The sequence below is a fragment of the Engystomops pustulosus genome, chromosome 1 (assembly GCF_040894005.1).
Source record: "Engystomops pustulosus chromosome 1, aEngPut4.maternal, whole genome shotgun sequence".
Lineage (NCBI taxonomy): Eukaryota > Metazoa > Chordata > Amphibia > Anura > Leptodactylidae > Engystomops > Engystomops pustulosus.
This window is the reverse complement of record NC_092411.1, coordinates 146550830-146568742: the sequence shown is the minus strand read 5'-3', so window position 1 is coordinate 146568742 and position 17913 is coordinate 146550830. Positions and strand designations below refer to the sequence as shown.

Below are 17913 nucleotides of genomic sequence, written 5' to 3'. Positions count from 1 at the left end.
TAAAAAGCTGGCATACCCTCCAGAGATTTAGGAGACACTGAGGAAGTCAGAACAGGTAGTGGTGCCACCATGCAAGGTGAGTGGCATTCATGGCCCCAACGCAGGATCTCACCAGTTTTCCAGTAGATGACCGGAGCATGGAGTTGCAGCCATGAAACACCCAGGAGAAGAGATTATGTGGAGCGTAGTAGGACACAATTTATGCAGGGCTCCAATTTGAAGACAGATAGGCTCAGTGCGGCACCGGACCATATCAGAGAGAAGCTGTCCACTGACTGAGGAGATGACAAGGGGTTGCTTGAGGGGAACCACCACGATGTGATGCAGGGAAACAAGAGCGGAATCCACAAAGTTCCATGCAGAACCAGAGTCCAAGAAAGCTGAGACTTGCACTGGAGCGCTGATACCGACACTGAGGAGCACTGGAACTGAATTCACATCTAGGGACGCTTCTCCCAGGAGCCCTAGGTTCTGGCGTTTCCGGGATGTTGGGGTTGGACTGGACAATCCCAGATGAAGTGCTTGGGACTGGCACAATACAGACAGAGGCTTTCTTGACAACGTCTGAAACATTCCTTAGCTGTGAGTCGGGCTCTGTCAACTTGCATTGACTCCACTGCAGACAGTGAGGCCGGAGGCTGGAGCGGCTTTTGGAAAACCGGAGCCAAGGGAGCCGGACTCAATAAACCACATGTCTATCAGAGTGGCCAGGGTGATGAGACCACTCAGAGTAGACAGAAGGTCATGGGCGGCCAGTGTGTCTTTGACCTGTAAAGACAGTCCCTTTTTGAAGGTTGCTGACACGGCCACGTCGTTCCAGGAGAGCTCGGAAGCCAGGGTGTGGAACTTGACAGCATATTTGCCTGCAGACGAGTCTCCTTGGTGCAGGTCCAGCAGAGCCGTTTCAGCAGAAGAGGCTCGAGCGGGTTCCTCAAACACAGATGGGAATTCAGCTAGGAATGCAGAATGGGTGGCCATGACTGGATCGCCTTTGTCCCATAGAGGAGTAGCCCAGGCCAGGGCCTTCCCGGAAAGTAGACTGACAAACTTGGATGGCATGCGTTCTATGTGCAGCGAGCACTGGGTAATAAAGCCCCTGCACAACTTGGGGTCGCCATCATACTTGTCTGGCATAGAAAGTCTGAGCTTTGGTTCTGCTGCCGGTGGACTAGAGAAGAGAAGTCGTTGGAACTGCCACAGGAGTAGTCACTGGAGCCTGATGCTGGTGCTGGGAGTCAAGCAACTGTTGAAGCACGGCAGCAACTTGGCCTAGTAGTTCTCCTTGAGAAGCAAAGAAGCCGGGTGACGCTGGAAAGATCAGCAAGTACCAAGACGCGGCTCATTGGCGGGGTCCATGCCCGGATCTTACTGCAGGAGATGGTACTAGCCAACACTTGGTCACGGAGTCAAAGTGGCACCTGGTCTTCACCAGAGCCCGCCGCAAAGCGAGATGGTATTGCTGCGACGGGGTGCCACCAGATGCGACTAGCCCATGGTGGCAGCCAAGGTAGAAGTGCAGAACACAGCCCAAGCCTGGGGTGACAGCGGGAGAATTACGCAGGAAGGAACACTGGAACACACAGCAGGAACACGGGAGCAGGAACACAGAGCAGGAACGCTGGAGCACAGGATCACGGGAACTGGAACGCTGGAGAACAGGAACACAGGAATCACTCAGGGGAGCTTTCTCTAAGGCTGTTGGCTGAAAGATCCGGCGGGGAATGATGGGAACTGCCGGAATTTATGTAAACCCAGAAATGACCAGCGCCAATTAGTGGTGCGCTGGCCCTTTAAATTTTCGGGGAAGCGCACATGGCCTAGTCCTCACGGGAGCAGGCTCGTGGGAAGGTAAGTGGGGATTGGTGGGAGCCGAGCCACCACGGAGAGGCAGGATGTTATTTGAGTGCCATCCATTTTATTTGTGTCCGCATGGAAGAAGGTAGTGCATATAATAATAATTGATCTTTGAAAACACTGGCTCTATGAACTATATTTATCTGTTCATGTATACTCATAAAAATTCAATACACTCATATTAATGGGCCCTAACTGTATTTGGGAAACGTGCTGGGCTACCTTTATACTCGGGACATGTGCTGTGCAACCTATATACTGGGGGCTTATGATGGCTTACCTACATACTGGAGGAATGTGCCGGTCTACCTATATACTGAAAACATGTGCTGGGCTACATATATGTGCCGGATTATATGTATAATGGGAGTATGTGTTGCCTCATTTTTTTATACTGGGTGGAATGTGCTTAGCTACCTATATACTGGTGGAATGGGCTGGCTTACATCTATATGGGGGGTATGTGCAGGATTCGATATCCAAGAAGACAAGTGGCACTCACCAATACTGTGGAATATTCTTTATTTCATGTGCATCGTACAGGGAAGGTGTGGAGCCTGGGGACGGGCTGTTTTGCACTTACCAGCGTCATCCGTCCGTGACGAGCAAAATATATACACAAAAGCCGACGGATGTAGTCAATGAGACAGTGTAAACAATATAAACACAGCAGTCGGTGCAAACAATAGTAAACATTAAAACTAAACTAAACTAGGGACTAAATGCATCTGAGCATATTTACTTGCAGTTACGGTTCAAAGAGAGAAGCATAAAAGATCCAAACCTCTATTTACTCATAGTCATCACATCGGTTGCATATAGTCAATGACTAAGGACTGTACAATTTAGTCCGAAACGCGTAGATCGTGTACCAGTGACCACACTAGATATGGCTGCACGCTTTTAACATGAAGAATAAAATTTATGATTTTAGAAGATTTCGAGTGCTGGAATATTTCCCTATCCTTCAACATGTTCCGGTCGGCCGGCAGGACGGACTAATTCCCTGCAACTGGGGCTGCAAAGGAGAATGTGATCTCCAACACGCTGTCAGCAGTATCGTGAGTGAGCAGATTTTTTCCTTTTGTTCTCTTTTTTTCATATAGTCAATCCCTTAAAGGGGGGGGAGAGGGGAGGAGGACGGAGAAAAAAAGTAAATGGTTACACTATAATCATTCCTATCGTTCATAACCCAGAGTGCCCATTGCATCAAACTTGAAGTAACACAAAAAACTGTAATCAAGAACCATGAATTGAAAAATAGGGTCACTCTCACCACAGCTAATTCTAGACTTTTTTCTGAATTAGGAGAAAATTTAACTTCTGACTTGTTGCATAGTAACTATAACATAACTAAATGCATTGCTATGTAGATATGCTACTAGAACCAAGATTATTAAATTGATACATTACCAAAACCAAGCATACTACATAGATACAAGATCAAAATCAAGATTGTTACATATTCATATTTCCCAAATAAAATTGGGAAAAATCCCTCACTGCAACATGCAAAACATTGATGGTTCGCCTGTTGACGTAAGACTAAAGGGAATTCATTTTAAAAAGGTTATTCGAGTTAATTTGGAAATTTTAGAAATGTTTTATTAAACATTACAAAGAAAGACTTTTTTTTTACATTTTATGACTTTGACCCCAAATGAAAAAATGAAAAAGAAAATCCTTTAACAATTGTTAATTTTTAATTAGCTCTATGTATCATGAAAAAAGATAAAACAAAAAAAAGTTGTCAGTAATGACCCACAAATTATGTAGAAATGCCCACTTGTTATTAGTTTTATTATATGTACATATTTTTTTGGTATTATATACATGGCCCTTTGGCATGCACATAGAGAAAGAGGTATGTATAAAATACACATTTTTTACATGTTACTCCTATACAGATATGCATTACATGTTATATCTTTGTATTAACATCGTCTTTGTTACACCTATACAGTGGTGGCTGTCAGATAATACTCGTTTTATTCCCAAAAAGCTCCACTTTTGTCTCATTTAACCAGAGAAAATTCTCCCAAAACATTTTAGGCTTTCTCAGGTAAGCTTTGGCAAACTCCAGCCTGTTTTTTTTATGTTTCTGTGTAGGGTATCCTGGGTATCCTACCATACAGTCCCTTTTCATTCAGATGAGATTGCTCATGCTTCGTCACAATTTTGATTGTCATGTCCTCAGACAGTTTGGTCTTCTCTCTTTTCTCCATGCTCAATGTGGTACATACAAGGGCACATGACAGAGGTTGAGTCACATTTAATCCATTTGAACTGTCTGCAAGTGATACTTAGTTATTGCCACCACCTGTTAGGTGCCACAGGTAAGTTACAGGTGCTGTTAATTATACAAATTAGAGAAGCATCACATGATTTTTCATTTTTTGGTGTGGAATTATATCCAATTTGGCTTTTTGGCAATTATTATTCTGGTTTTCCATTGAAGACAATTTAAATGAAGATAATAATACCAAAGAATTTCTGATTGCAATAATTTTTTGGAAAAAACTTAGTATTAACTGACAGAATTGCAGGGGTGTCAATACACCAAAAATTGTGAAAAAACTGAATTACTTTATTCCGAAAGTCCTACATTTCAGCCTTTGAATCAGGAGCCTTTCTCAAAGCCAAGAAAGCCCCTGATCTAGGGGCTTAAACGTAGGACTTTTGTAATAAAGTAATTCAGTTTTTTCACTATTTTTGGTTTGACACCATTTTTGATTAATATAATTGCAGGATGTAACAAACCCGAAGGTAGAGCACCTGCTTTTCTTAGACTGGTGCAGCTGAAATCTCTCTCTCCCTCTCTTTATACATATATCTGCACAGCAATACAAGAAAATATTGGCCTTTTCCAGTTTGCACTGTAATACAGTTGGACACCAAAGAGTGGCTAATCTCTGGAAGTTATCCAAACTGGCCATTTGCATGTGTGGTTAAACATGACTATGTTCGGTGTGAGGAGAAAAAGTGTACCATCTGTAGCGGACATGACTCTGACAGCAATAAGTTGATTTCTGTGCACATCGCTCATAATTTGACACAAGGTTTCTGTCGTTGTAAAATAATTCACAGCAAAGATCACTGTTAAATATGTAAATTTAAAACAAGCTGTTTTATAAACTGTTAATTCTCTGTTTTTATAAGAAGAATGTTTAATACATTGACTTGGCAGAATATCTTCTTGTAACTAGGCCAATAAATATGTATTTACTCAGAGTAACATTTTTTCTAGAAGCATATTTTTGTGATAATTTACAGATAACACAGTAAACACAAAGATTTCCATTTGTGTATAAGTATTTAGCTTATATATACATTCAATGGAATTTTTTTTATGGATAGATCACAGACATGGACATAACTTGGTACAGGCATAGCAGTTGCTATAGGGCCCCTCCATAAAGGGAACCCATTTAAACTCATGGAGAGTGGTTAGTAATGAAAGTGGAAATTGAAATGCAAAATTAAATTTATTGCTACCAAATAATGGAGACAATGGAAATGTGTGCATTAGTCAGGCCTTCATTGCAGCATTTTCTTGCATTTTTATGGATCTAGGATATCAGTTGTACATTATCCATTTGGTGGGACAACCGTGTTGTTATTATTCTTGTACCGTGATATCACTATGTGTACTTTCCTTGTACTGTAATATCACTGTGTTTGTTATTCCTTGTATTTTGGAGTGTTTTTCTTTGTGCTATCGTAGTATATTTTAAGACTTTTTAAGTTTCCTCCTTATGTAAATCTTAATATAACACGGCACTAACACAGCAGAGCATAGATGTGTTAAGAAAGGATTGGATTAGTTGGTGTTGTTTGTGGTGTAATGCTATTCTTAGCTGTGGCTTATAAAGTTGCTAAAAAATACCTTGTATTTTGGAGTGTATTTCTTTGTGCCATCATAGTATATTTTCACACTTTTTTATGTTTCCTCTTTTTGTCAATCTGAATATAACTCGGCTCTAACACAGCAGAGCAACATTTGCTAAGAAATGATTGGTTTAGTTGGTGTTGTTTTTGTTGTAATGCTATTCTTAGCTGTGGCTTTTAAAGTTACTATAACCTGATTCTTATAATCCATTGTATTTATTTCGTGGCCAGCACTGGTACTGACATTTGTATATTGTTTGCTTACATAGATGACAATAGTTATTGGCGTCATTGTATATTAACTGGGGAAGGGATACCCAGTTTGTTCCAAGCAAAGACCTATATCCTTGTCGTATTCCTTTTGTGGAGCGTCAGTGAATATTCTTGTATCCAAATCAATAAAGGAAAAAAAACTATGAATAAAATTGCATTTAGTACATACCCACACTATCAGATTCAAAGATGGAGCATTCAGTCTCAAAGCGGTCCAACCATTCAGAAGTAAAAATATAAAATTATAAAACTGGAGTTCAACTTGTAATTATCACACCATACGGAATTGCATCTAACCATCCTGCTCCAATCCCCAAGGGAAATGTAGAAACTACAATTAAGGATAGACTCCTATTCAGACCACAGTATCACCACACATTTTTTTCTCCGTTTACTGCACAAATATTCTTCCTCCAAAAAATGGTGCCGTTACAGGAGATAACATATACACATAGAGGTATAGACATAGAGGATAGGGTAAATCCTTAAACATATATTGATAAATAACAGCAGCACAGACACAATAGGAAAAAATATTGGGAAATTTTATTTACCAAGAGTGTTATGTTTCAGCCCCCTACAGGAGCATTTATAGATAAATAGATTGGTATATATCTATCTATCTGAGGAGAGATTATTTGAAGTGCATTAAGATTCTATGTTGCTGCAGTACTTATATACACAGCAGAAGAGGAAAGTTATCAGGGAGAAACATAATAGTTATTAGATCTAGAATTCAGGAGCTAGATGACATCATGTCATCAGGTCACTTCACAGGTTGTAATGGCCCACCGGACGGATCGATTACAATTTTTATATGGTTCTAATGTCCTCAAGATGTAGGTGAAGTGTGGCCAACTAATCCTCCAATCTGTGTAGTTCCCATTGTACGTTGCATTTAAGAACATGTCCTTTACCCTCAAAGGGGTATTCCCACAAAGACAAGATTCTTAAATATACTCAGCATAACAAAATAACACATTCTCTAATTCAATGTTATTAACAAAAATACATCACTTACATCACAGATATAATGCCAACCTGACTCTATCAGTCCTGGTGTACGCATTTTCAGTTGCCCCTGGTTTCTGACCTTGGATCTTCTGACTCTTATCTGATGCTGCTCTCCGCTCCCTGCAGAGGCCCCTCCCCCTGCATTACAGGACGAGCACACACACACACTATGACTTCCTGCCGGCAACCAACACATAGTGGAGGAGAGCTGCAAGCTACAGGCAGATAAGTTTTTTATCCTGGGGAAGGGGAGGGAGGCACAATAGATCTAATAGTGTGAGAGCAGAGATGTAGCAAAGCTAACTGTTGAGCAGAATCGTAGCTCAATTTTAGTCATAAAAAGGTTTGTTCAATATTTTAGTATGTAAGGTTGACTATATATAAGGTTGAATAAAAGGGTTCCTTAACCCAGCAGTAGCTGGAATGTTGTACTATTTTCTGTGTTGGAACTAAAAAAAGATGATGATTTGAAATGACACCCCATTGGGATAAAGTACCAAAAATGGTGAGCTTGTTTGTAAGCCTGGATCTCAGTCCTTTCATATTTTGGGTAGCAGAATGAGGTGGACATGAGAGGCCACAAGACTAGGGAGCCCAAAACATGAGGGTCCACAATATGAAGAGATGAGAGACCACAATATATGGTTGAGATGAGGTGGGGAAGAATGCGAGAGGGAGATGATGGGATCCACAAAATGAGATGGAGATGAGAAAACACAATATGAGGAGGAGATAAGAGGTTAAAATATGAGGAGGAGATGAGGGTGGCAGCAATATGAGGAAGAGATGAGAGGTCACAATATAAGGAAGAAATGAGAGGGACCATATTTTGAGGAGGATACAAGAGGGGCCACAATATGAGGGGAGAAGAAAAGGGTCAAAATATGAGGAGGAGGTGAGAGAGGTCACAATATGAGGGGTAGATGAGGGGCCACAATGTGAGGAGATGAGAATGGTCACAATATGAGGGGGAGATGAGGGGCCACAATATGAGGAGATGAGAGAGTTCAGAATATGAGGGGGAGATGAGGGGCCACAATGTGTGGAAGAGATGAGAGGCAACAATTTGAGGGGGAGATGAGAGGCGTCACAATACGAGAAAGAGATGAGAGGTCATAATATGAGGAGGCTATATGAGGGGCTATAATATGAGGAGGAGATGTCAACATTAAAGAAGACCAGCGCCGGGATCGTCATGAAGAGGAGTATATGTAGTTTGTTTTTTGCTAAACTAAGTGGTTGTTTTTCTTTAAGTCCATGGTCACAAGATGTAATTGCATTTTAAATTTCAAGCACATCTGGATAATCTCCTACTTAAACGCAGATGTGTTTAGACCAATTTGCCTGCGTCTGGTAAGAAGTTACTACTTAACAAACACAAGCATTTGGGCCTAAACACATCTGCGTTTCAAGAGTAGGTTCTCCAGAGGTGCTTGAAATGCATATGAACATATAGGGGCACATTTACTTACCCGGCCCATTCGCGATCCAGCGGCGCGTTCTCTGCACAGGATTCGGGTCCGGCTGGGATTTAAGATGGTAGTTCCTCCGCCGTCCACCAGGTGGCGCTGCAGCGCCGAAAATAATCTTAACGCCCCGGAATGCACCATCCCATAGAAGGTGAAGGTGAGCGCTCCCCAAGCGACACATTTTCGGCATTTAAATGCGGCGGTTTTTCCGAATACGTCGGGTTTTCGTTCGGCCACGCCCCCCCGATTTCTGTCGCGCGCATGCCGGCCCCGATGCGCCACAATCCGATCGCGTGCGCCAAAAACCCGGGGCAATTCATGTACAAGCGGCGCAAATCGGAAATATTCGGGTAACACGTCGGGAAAACGCGAATCGGGCCCTTAGTAAATGACCCCCATAGTCTATATGCGTACACATTATGTGTTTGCATTGTATTTTTAACCCCTTCGCGTTAAAGTACATCCTGGTGCTGCGGGGGTGGAGAGAACATACCCGCCTGTTACTGCCGGGGTCGGTTCTGGCACCAGAATATACTTGTGTATAAGCCGAGTTTTTCATCACAAAAAAAGTTTATTTCTTTTATTTAGTGCTGGGCTCGCTGTATATTACACGGGGCAGGCTGGGTTCGCTGTATACTACACAGGGCAGGCTGGGCTGGCTGTATACTACATGGGACAGGCTGGGCTGGCTGTATACAACTGGGGGGCAGGCTGGGCTGACTGTATACTACAGGGGGCAGGCTGGGCTGGCTGTATACTACTGGGGGCAGGCTGGATTGTCTGTATACTACTGGGGGCAGGCTGGCTGTATACTACTGGGGGCAGGCTGGCTGTATACTACCGGGAACTTGCTGGCTATATACTGGGGGGTCTGTGATCAATACATTTCCCACCCTCGGCTTATACTCGAGTCAGTAGGTTTTCCCAGTTTTTGGTGGTAAAATTAGGGGTGTCGGGGGGGGGGGGGCGACGGACGATCCGAAGGATTCGGACTTAGCGCGAGATTTAACTTTAAAATTGTGTTGCAAGACAATGCACTTACATACACCGGGAAGAAGAAGGTGAACTCCGGTGGACCTGAGTGGGGAAGTGACACATGCAGGATATATGGCGCACGATCTTTGTGAATCGCGACAGAAAGCATTATCGTTGGATAACGCACAGCGGGGATCGCGACAGGGCTGGATAAGTAAATGAGCCCCATTCTGTAAATGTGACCTAAGAATATATAGGTAATATTTCCATGTTGCAGTAGGTGGGCCCCTAGCATCAATTCCACAGGTGGGCCCTGAGGGCTCCTGTAAATATTCTATTTACAAACACAGTACATACATATATACATATTTATACATATCTTTATTATACATAAACATAATACATACTTTTCTGGGGACTATATAATATTTGGGAATACAGTGTTACCCATAGGCTGGGGATATGCAGCAGATGCCAAAGACATCACATTGTCATTAGTCATGTCCAGAAGTTGTCATGCAGTTCAGTAACGGATGCAGCAGAATTGTATGTGTGAGTTGCTAGTTGCTTCTACCTGTGTCTGATGCTGCAGTCTAGCATCTAGTGTGTAAAATAACCTTTAGTAAAAGCTATATATTCATATGTATAGTGCATTGGCTCAATATCAGGGATCCAAGTCTTCTTTCTGAATTAACAGACACTGGACATGATAGTAGGTGATCAGGGGATCAGCATTTTCCATTTTCCATCATGCATCAATAGGAGGCACACTGACATAAATGTGAACAGTGCCTTGTTATCACAGCGTTCTAACGCAATAAACTTCTTTAAGTTCAAGCCCATTCTTGTGATGCTTGATTAGGTGCCAATGACCCTAGAGGTCACTTTATCACTACTCTTCCAAGAACTACTCATAATGAGTTAGGGTGTGTCCACAGCTTCAGGTTTTCAGATGCAGTTTTTGATGTCTAAACCAGGATTGGAGTGAAAAAAGAGGAGGAGTAGCACCTCTCATTCATATGTTCTCATCCATTATGATCCACACCTACTTTTAATTTTAAAACCTGCATCTAAAAACCTGAATGTGGGTACCCACCCTTAGGACACATGCTTTGATTTACTGCCAGTATATGATATGTATTATATACAGTACAGGCGGTCCCCTACTTAAGGACACCCGACTTACAGACAACCCATAGTTACAGACGGACCCCTCTTCCCCATGTGACCTCTGGTGAAGCTCTCTGGATGCTTTACTATAGTCCCAGACTGCAATGATCAGCTGTAAGATGTCTGTAATGAAGCTTTATTGATAATTCTTGGTCCAATTACACCAAAAATTTTGAAACTCCAATTGTCACTGGGGCAAAAGAAAAAAAATTGTCTAAAACTTCCATTATAAAATATACAGTTTCGACTTACATACAAATTCAACTTGAGAACAAACCTCCAGACCCTATCTTGTATGTAACCCGGGGACTGCCTGTATATATATTATATGTACCCATAAATAGAGATGAGCTAACCTGCACTTTAATTTTGGCTCGGCTGTGATAGGCCATGTATGTCCACCGGGTCTCCATCCGGTAAATCACAGTCATTCCTAGTTACTGCTCTGCAGACCATCATGCAGCATTGGTTAGGAGGAGCTGGCGAACAAACCTACAGTTCGGGTCTGCTCATCTCTACAAATAACAGAAAGCTTGCAGTAAATCCCTTCATCTCTTTTCAATGTCTGCATCTAGAATCTGAGGTCTCCATGTACCTGCCTTATTTCCAACAAGCTTGAAAGCTGCAGGTTATCCAACAAACACCTAGAAGTACAGGCAGTCCCCAGGTAACGTACAAGGTAGGTTCCATTGGTTTGTTCTTAAGTTGAATTTGTATGTAAGTCAAAACTGTATATTTTATAATTGTAGATCCAGACAAAAAAGTTTTTGGCCCCAGTGACAATTGTATTTTTAAAAATTATTTGGACCAAGTAATTGGACCAAGGATTATCAATAAAGCTTCATTAGAGACACTTTACAGCTGATCATTGCAGTCTGGGACAAAAATAAAGCATGCAGAGAGCTTCACCAGAGGTCACAGTGGGCAGAGGTGTCCGTCTTTAACTAGGGGTCGATTGTAAGTCTGGTGTTCATACATAGGGGACTGCCTGTATATGCCAAACTATAGTGCTCCTATATGGATTTCACAAGAACATCCAGTCATTATTCCAGCAACCCTTCCAGACCATATCTCTCTATGACATAACATTACAGAAATGCACCCAAATATTGCCAGGTTGATAGAATTTCACACTTCATTTCCAACTCTTTGTACATTAGCACAAGCTAAAATAAGTTATCCTTTTAAATAAATGTATCATGGGAGAACTATGGACTTTGTCGTTCACTAAATAAGACTTGTGATGTTGATAGGATTAAAACTTCATCCATTTCCTGATGTCCAGAAATATGTATTATGTATATTGACCCAATTTTAGGTTGCCCCATGGCTATCAAACATGAGTCCTGACATTTTTATTCTACGTGCATTGATAGATAAGCGTGTAAATGTGGTCGATTATTTTAGATCATGATCAGTAGTGTTCAGCAAGCTTCGTCATTACATCATTTATACATGATTAGATTTCCATTGGTTAATTCCATCCTTAATCTTTTCTTCTAATTCATTTTCTTCATTTCCATGTTTTTCCTTAAAGCAGTAAACTCCAAATAATTTATACTTTTTACTAGGAAACCCTAGGTTCCTCACCCCAGGCTCTGTTCCTCCACATCGTAGCCGTGGATTTACAATGGGGTACCGCACACTGCCATCACCGAGCCATCCAGCTTCACATCTATCTAAAAGCTGCAGTTTCCAAGCCGCATAAAGTTGACCAACTTTAGCTAATGAGGCGCCATTCTTCTCACAGGCTTTCACTGCCTCTGGAAAACTCATCTTGTGAAATGTCTTTAAGAAAAAAACTTTGCCTAAAAAGTTAAGAAAAATTACAAAAATATTACTAAATGAAACTGAAAAATATCTGTTTTATTAATTTTTATTTCAATAGAAATCATAATATAACCTGTACTGATGTTTAATAATGTGTAATAATATTTTTATTATTTTAGATTAAATAAATTAAGAATAATTAAATTAAATACCAATATCATATGGGAAATACCTGGAAAAATTGTTAGAGTCTTCTGTAGTTTACTGATTCAACATTCTACAAAGATGCTTAGATCTTAACTGCTAATGTATTGTTAAAAGATGCAGGCAGTGTGCTGGAAATGCCATGTACAGCAATATTATAGTACAAATTAATGGATATTGACTGTTGGACTCCACCATCTTTTTAATGAATAGGCTGAACATAAAATAGATATGTTTGAAAGAAACAGCAGGATACAAATCATTTTTCAATAGGTTGTTTATGCAGACCCTTTAGAAATATTTGTGAGCCACTCTGAATTGGAAATAGCAAATGCATACAGATAGTTTCATCCTGGTACTGTTCAATGGGTAGGATGTGTCTGCAAAATTGTTTAGGTGGATATTGCATCATAATATGTCCTTAACTAAAGGCTTTTATGGAGTTCAAAAGCCATTGGACCACTGATATATGTTCCATTTACATTTTGTGGTTATGGTAAATGGAAGTCCATGTATTAATAGTACATATACAAAGATTATCACCACCAAAGTTTTTTAAGCAAAGTTGGTATTGCCTCACCTAGCTTTCATCAGAAATACATTACACATCAATATACAAACTTGCCATGTCTCTAAATAATATAACTCGTTGCCAGTCGGCCTATCATAACCTGGTGGTGAAGTCTGTCAACAGTTTACATTAATAACTTTTCTGACTCAATCACCAAAATTATTAGTGAAACATGATCTTCTAGAGGTAAGATATACAGGAATTGAAGATTTAGACCAGATAAAGGAAGAGTTTTGGGGAGAAGAGTTTAGCGCCTGTGTCTAGGAGCCTTTATGTCCCTTATCTCTTGCCTGTATGGAGAGACCAGTACTATGAGTGATATAGTAAAGTTGGGGTGCAGGTACATATTTTGCATTTAGATCCAGTAGCTTCAGGTTACAGCCCTTTCCATGCCTTATCTCTCTACCTGACACTTGAAAGGTACAACTGTGGGAGTAGACCTCTCTGATCGTGTTTATATTATATATTGCTAATATACTGTGAAAAAGGAGGTTTTTAGATAAGAAATGGTACCATTGAGATTGGAAGTAAAACAGAAGGCATCATAGCGCTCATCATCTTTGTGCCTATAGCCATAGTTTCTAACTCCAGTAGGGGTGTCTTTTTTTCCACATTCTTCACGGGGCTTGGCGATTGGATACTGCACAGAGCCGTCTTGCAGCCATCCTGCATTGCACCAGTCAAGACCATTAAGCCAGGCTTCATGAAGCTGGTCATATGAAGCCAAAATTCCATCCTGCTGCTTACATGCCTGCTCTGCATCATGAAAGTTCATTTTATATCGTCCTAGTCGAGGATAGTAAGGGAAGATAACTCCTGAATTAAGAAAAAAAAAAACAACAAAAAGATAAACGGGTAGATTTGACAGAAGAAATACGAGTTACTTGTAATCATAGCAATAAATGCATTTTGGATTAACGGTTTCACCTTCTAAATCCAGTTTTACTGTCCCGGTGTCATCTTCTAACTCATTGGTCACCTCACACTCATATCTTCCATAATCGTCAAGAGTGATATTGTGGATGACCAGTGATGCATCGCCTGGGTCATGCTCTTGAAGAAACACACGGTTCTTGTAGGAGCCAAATCCTCTATGTTCTTTTCCCAGAGACACAAACACATCAGTGAAGGATGTGGGATCACTGATCTTGGACCACTTAATGCGTACTGGGGCAGGATCCTCTCCAGAATGTTCATAGTGATAGCGACATGGAAGAATAATAGTGCCACCCCGGTGTGTGGTCACTATACCAGGAGCTGTTTGTACAATCACTTCACCAGTCTCATCCTCTAAAAAAAATGAAGGTATGCATTTAATGTCATTTTCAATGCCTGTGTCGTATTGCAGACTATGGCATATGAGTATTATTCTATGCCTAAACTTATTGGAATCAAAGCTCCTTTAAAGGCCTCTAAGCCTAAAGGTGCATCAGTACCTTCTTCCTGTGCATCAAAATTACAGCAATGGATCACATTGTTTGTTAGCTGTGGTCATTTATGATATCGTGTCACGTAATAGCTCTCAAATGGAACACTTTTTAAAGTAATAGGATAAAAAAAAACACTGCTTCCTGAGAATCAATGTCATAGATAATTTAAAAATCATATTATTGGCTGAAGCCCAACAATTCAGCTGATAGAAATTCACCATCAAATCAAACATGATAAACCAGGGACACTTACTCATAAATCCAGGCACTGTGATTATAGTAATCTTCTTGTATTTGTTATTCATGGACTAAAATCTGTTTAAAATTATGCTTCACTGGCTGCCACACTGTGCAGTAGAACTCCCCCCTCCCACTGTGTGAGATTACAATAGGCATAGAAAGGGGGGAAGAACTGATAGCTGGGTTTGAAGTGTTCTCATGCACAGTGTAATAGCCTCTGAAGCTATGCCATGGAGAGATATTGGTAATGCCCCAGAAACCTTCTGGCTCATTAGGATAATTTTAAAAGTAGATTTTTGAAAGAAAACCATCCAATATTCAAGAAACTGGCCATGTGGAGTAGGCTCATGTATGGAATTATGGCTCTGGTCTACTTCCAATTTTCTCTACTATGGTCATAGTATATAAAAGGCTATTAGATTGAAAACATATAGAAAAGAAACATATTTAATTATCAGGGTATATAAAATAAGTATATACTCCATATATTCCAGTATAAGCCAAGGCACCTAATTGCACCACAAAAAACTTGGAAAAATTATTGTCTTGAGTATAAGCCTAGGATGGGAAATACATAGTTCCTTGTAGTTACCTCTGGCATTTCCCACAGCTCTCGTTCTTTCTCAGGGTTCCTGTGTAGCAGTGCATTCTGCCCACACAAACACAATGGGGCAGATTTACTTACCCGGTCCATTCGCGATCCAGCGGCGCGTTCTCTGCGGTGGATTCGGGTCCAGCCGGGATTCATTAAGGCAGTTCCTCCGACGTCCACCAGGTGGCGCTGCTGTGCTGAAGAGCATCGGAACGCACTCAAGTTCACCGGCCTATTCCTAGTGAAGGTAAGTGCAAGCTCCGAGACACTTTTCTTTCTTTAAATGCGGCGGTTTTTCCGAATCCGTCGGGTTTTCGTTCGGCCACCCCCCCCCCCATTTCCGCTGCGTGCATGCCAGCGCTGATGCGCCACAATCCGGTCGCATGCGCCAAAACCCGGGGCAATTTAGGGGAAATCGCCACAAATCGGAAATATCGGGGTAACACGTCGGGAAACCGCGAACGGGCCCTTAGTAAATGAACCCAAATGAGATTGTCAGGAGTGACACAGCTGCATCAAAGTGTGTGTGCAGCCAGAGCTCATGGACCCTTACCTGCACTGCGGGGAGGGCCTGAGGTAAGTACTAAGTATAAGCCGCATGGTACTATTTCAGCAAAATTTATGCCTTGACTTGAGTATACTTGACTATATACAGTATAGTATATGAAATGTATGCACAGATTTACAAATAAAGGAACATCAGCAATTGCTTTGGGCCCCAAAGATCAGGTGCCCCACATTTCCATCCTCAGGATCCCAATACAGTTTTAAGCCATGGCAGAGCATGGAGCAATAGAGTTCTGTTTCTGCCAATCAGACTTGAGATGTAGATTTACCACATCCTTAATATATGAATCTGCTTGTATCCACTGTATACAGAAGTGTAGTCACAAACCTTGAACATGGACAATTTTTCTCTGACCTCTGTTACTGTCTGCTGGTAGAGCTGAATGAAGTGCAGCCAGGTAGAGAGTACAGAAGAGAGAGCAGAATGTTACATACCCACCGGACATCTGAGGGAAAGAGTAGATATGATGACAGTGAGTAATAAGGATACAAATGATAAAGTAACAAATATGCCATGGTGAAATAGTGTACAATTACGCTATTAGAGTATTATAGTTCAGTCTGTATGAAGAAAAATGTTAAAAGTTATATTCTTTGTTTTCTTTGATTTACAGCAATGACTCTGGCTGTAGTTGTAGCTGCCGTGCTAGCAGAAATTCATTGTATAGTGAATGTGAAAGGGATATAAGATGACACAGTGGTTACAGAATAGTAAGTGCATGACAGACAAGAGGTTAACAGAAGGAGAAGAGAAAGTATTAATGCAATGCTGCCTAAAAGTGCTGAGAATTATAAATATGTATAGAATATGATAATAGAAGAAATCTTTGAAAATTACCTTTAAGCTGCTGTTAGCATTGGCCTCGGGAATTTAAGAGTCTCAAAGATATTTCAGCTTCTATCTACATCCAGCATTATGTGAACTGCACCAAAAAACTACAACACCCCCTTCCCCTCCTTCCTCCTTCTTGCAGAGCCTGAGCTGGGATGGAGGGGGGAGAGATAGGGAGCTTGCAGTTCCATGTCCCATAGCTCAGTGCTGCAGTACTGTACCTCTGACATCCTGCATTGCTAGACTGCAGGGGCAGACTGCACCAAATTGCCCCTGATAAAACACACAACAATTCACTGGAATGCATACTAGGAATGTTTATCAAGACTTCCAAACAAGGAATCCTAAAATGTAAAGTTTAGTAGAGTTTTATTTAACAGATTATACTAAACCTGGAAGTATGATAATAGTCTTAAATGTGTATATTGATTAATACCCTGCAGATGACAAAAACAAACTTTTACAGAAAATAAAGTTTATGCATGCTGCTTACTTTATAGTTCACTTATAACATCATTTGAAATACATTTTATTTAATATGGAAGATCGCAAGTGTGCGTTTCACAAAACATCTTACCACTAGTTGGGGTGATTCCTCTCCTAATGATCCAGCACGTATGCAGGCTATGCTTAATGCGGTCAGTAAACCTAAAGGGGTATTCTCGTCTGGGTAGTCACATTCAGTTTCATTAATCTTCCATTTATAAACATTTCTTCAATTGGATGTTATTAAAAAAAATGTTCCTGTGTGAAGATAATTTCTCATAAATATAATCATGTTGTCCCTTAGAAACGAGATAGCTTCCTCGGTTACGACCACGTCACACTCTGGCAGCGGTGGCCAGACATGAGCTATTGAGCCCTGTCTGACCTCCTGGATTCAGCAATCATTACTACAGGACGGCTGTGGTATATACAGTAAATCCCGGACATTTCATATACAAAAACCTTTTGTTTCTTTGGGCAATCACTACAGCAGAGGTGGCCGTATCCGAGGAAGCCATCTCGTTTCTAAGGGACCTTATCACTACATTTATGAGAAATTATCTTCACACAGGAACATT

General features: G+C 41.0%; 1 protein-coding gene across 1 annotated transcript; it reads right to left on the bottom strand.

The window, feature by feature from the left end:
• Positions 1-11459: 11459 nt before the first annotated feature.
• On the bottom strand, positions 11460-17059 carry HAPLN4 (hyaluronan and proteoglycan link protein 4). The gene is made up of 5 exons (XM_072155835.1): positions 16856-17059; positions 16346-16463; positions 14116-14478; positions 13702-14004; positions 11460-12451 (listed from the first exon to the last, which is right to left on the bottom strand). The coding sequence occupies exons 2-5, from the start codon at positions 16461-16463 to the stop codon at positions 12093-12095; spliced, it is 1143 nt and encodes a 380-aa protein (XP_072011936.1). The 5' UTR covers positions 16856-17059; the 3' UTR covers positions 11460-12092.
• Positions 17060-17913: the final 854 nt, after the last annotated feature.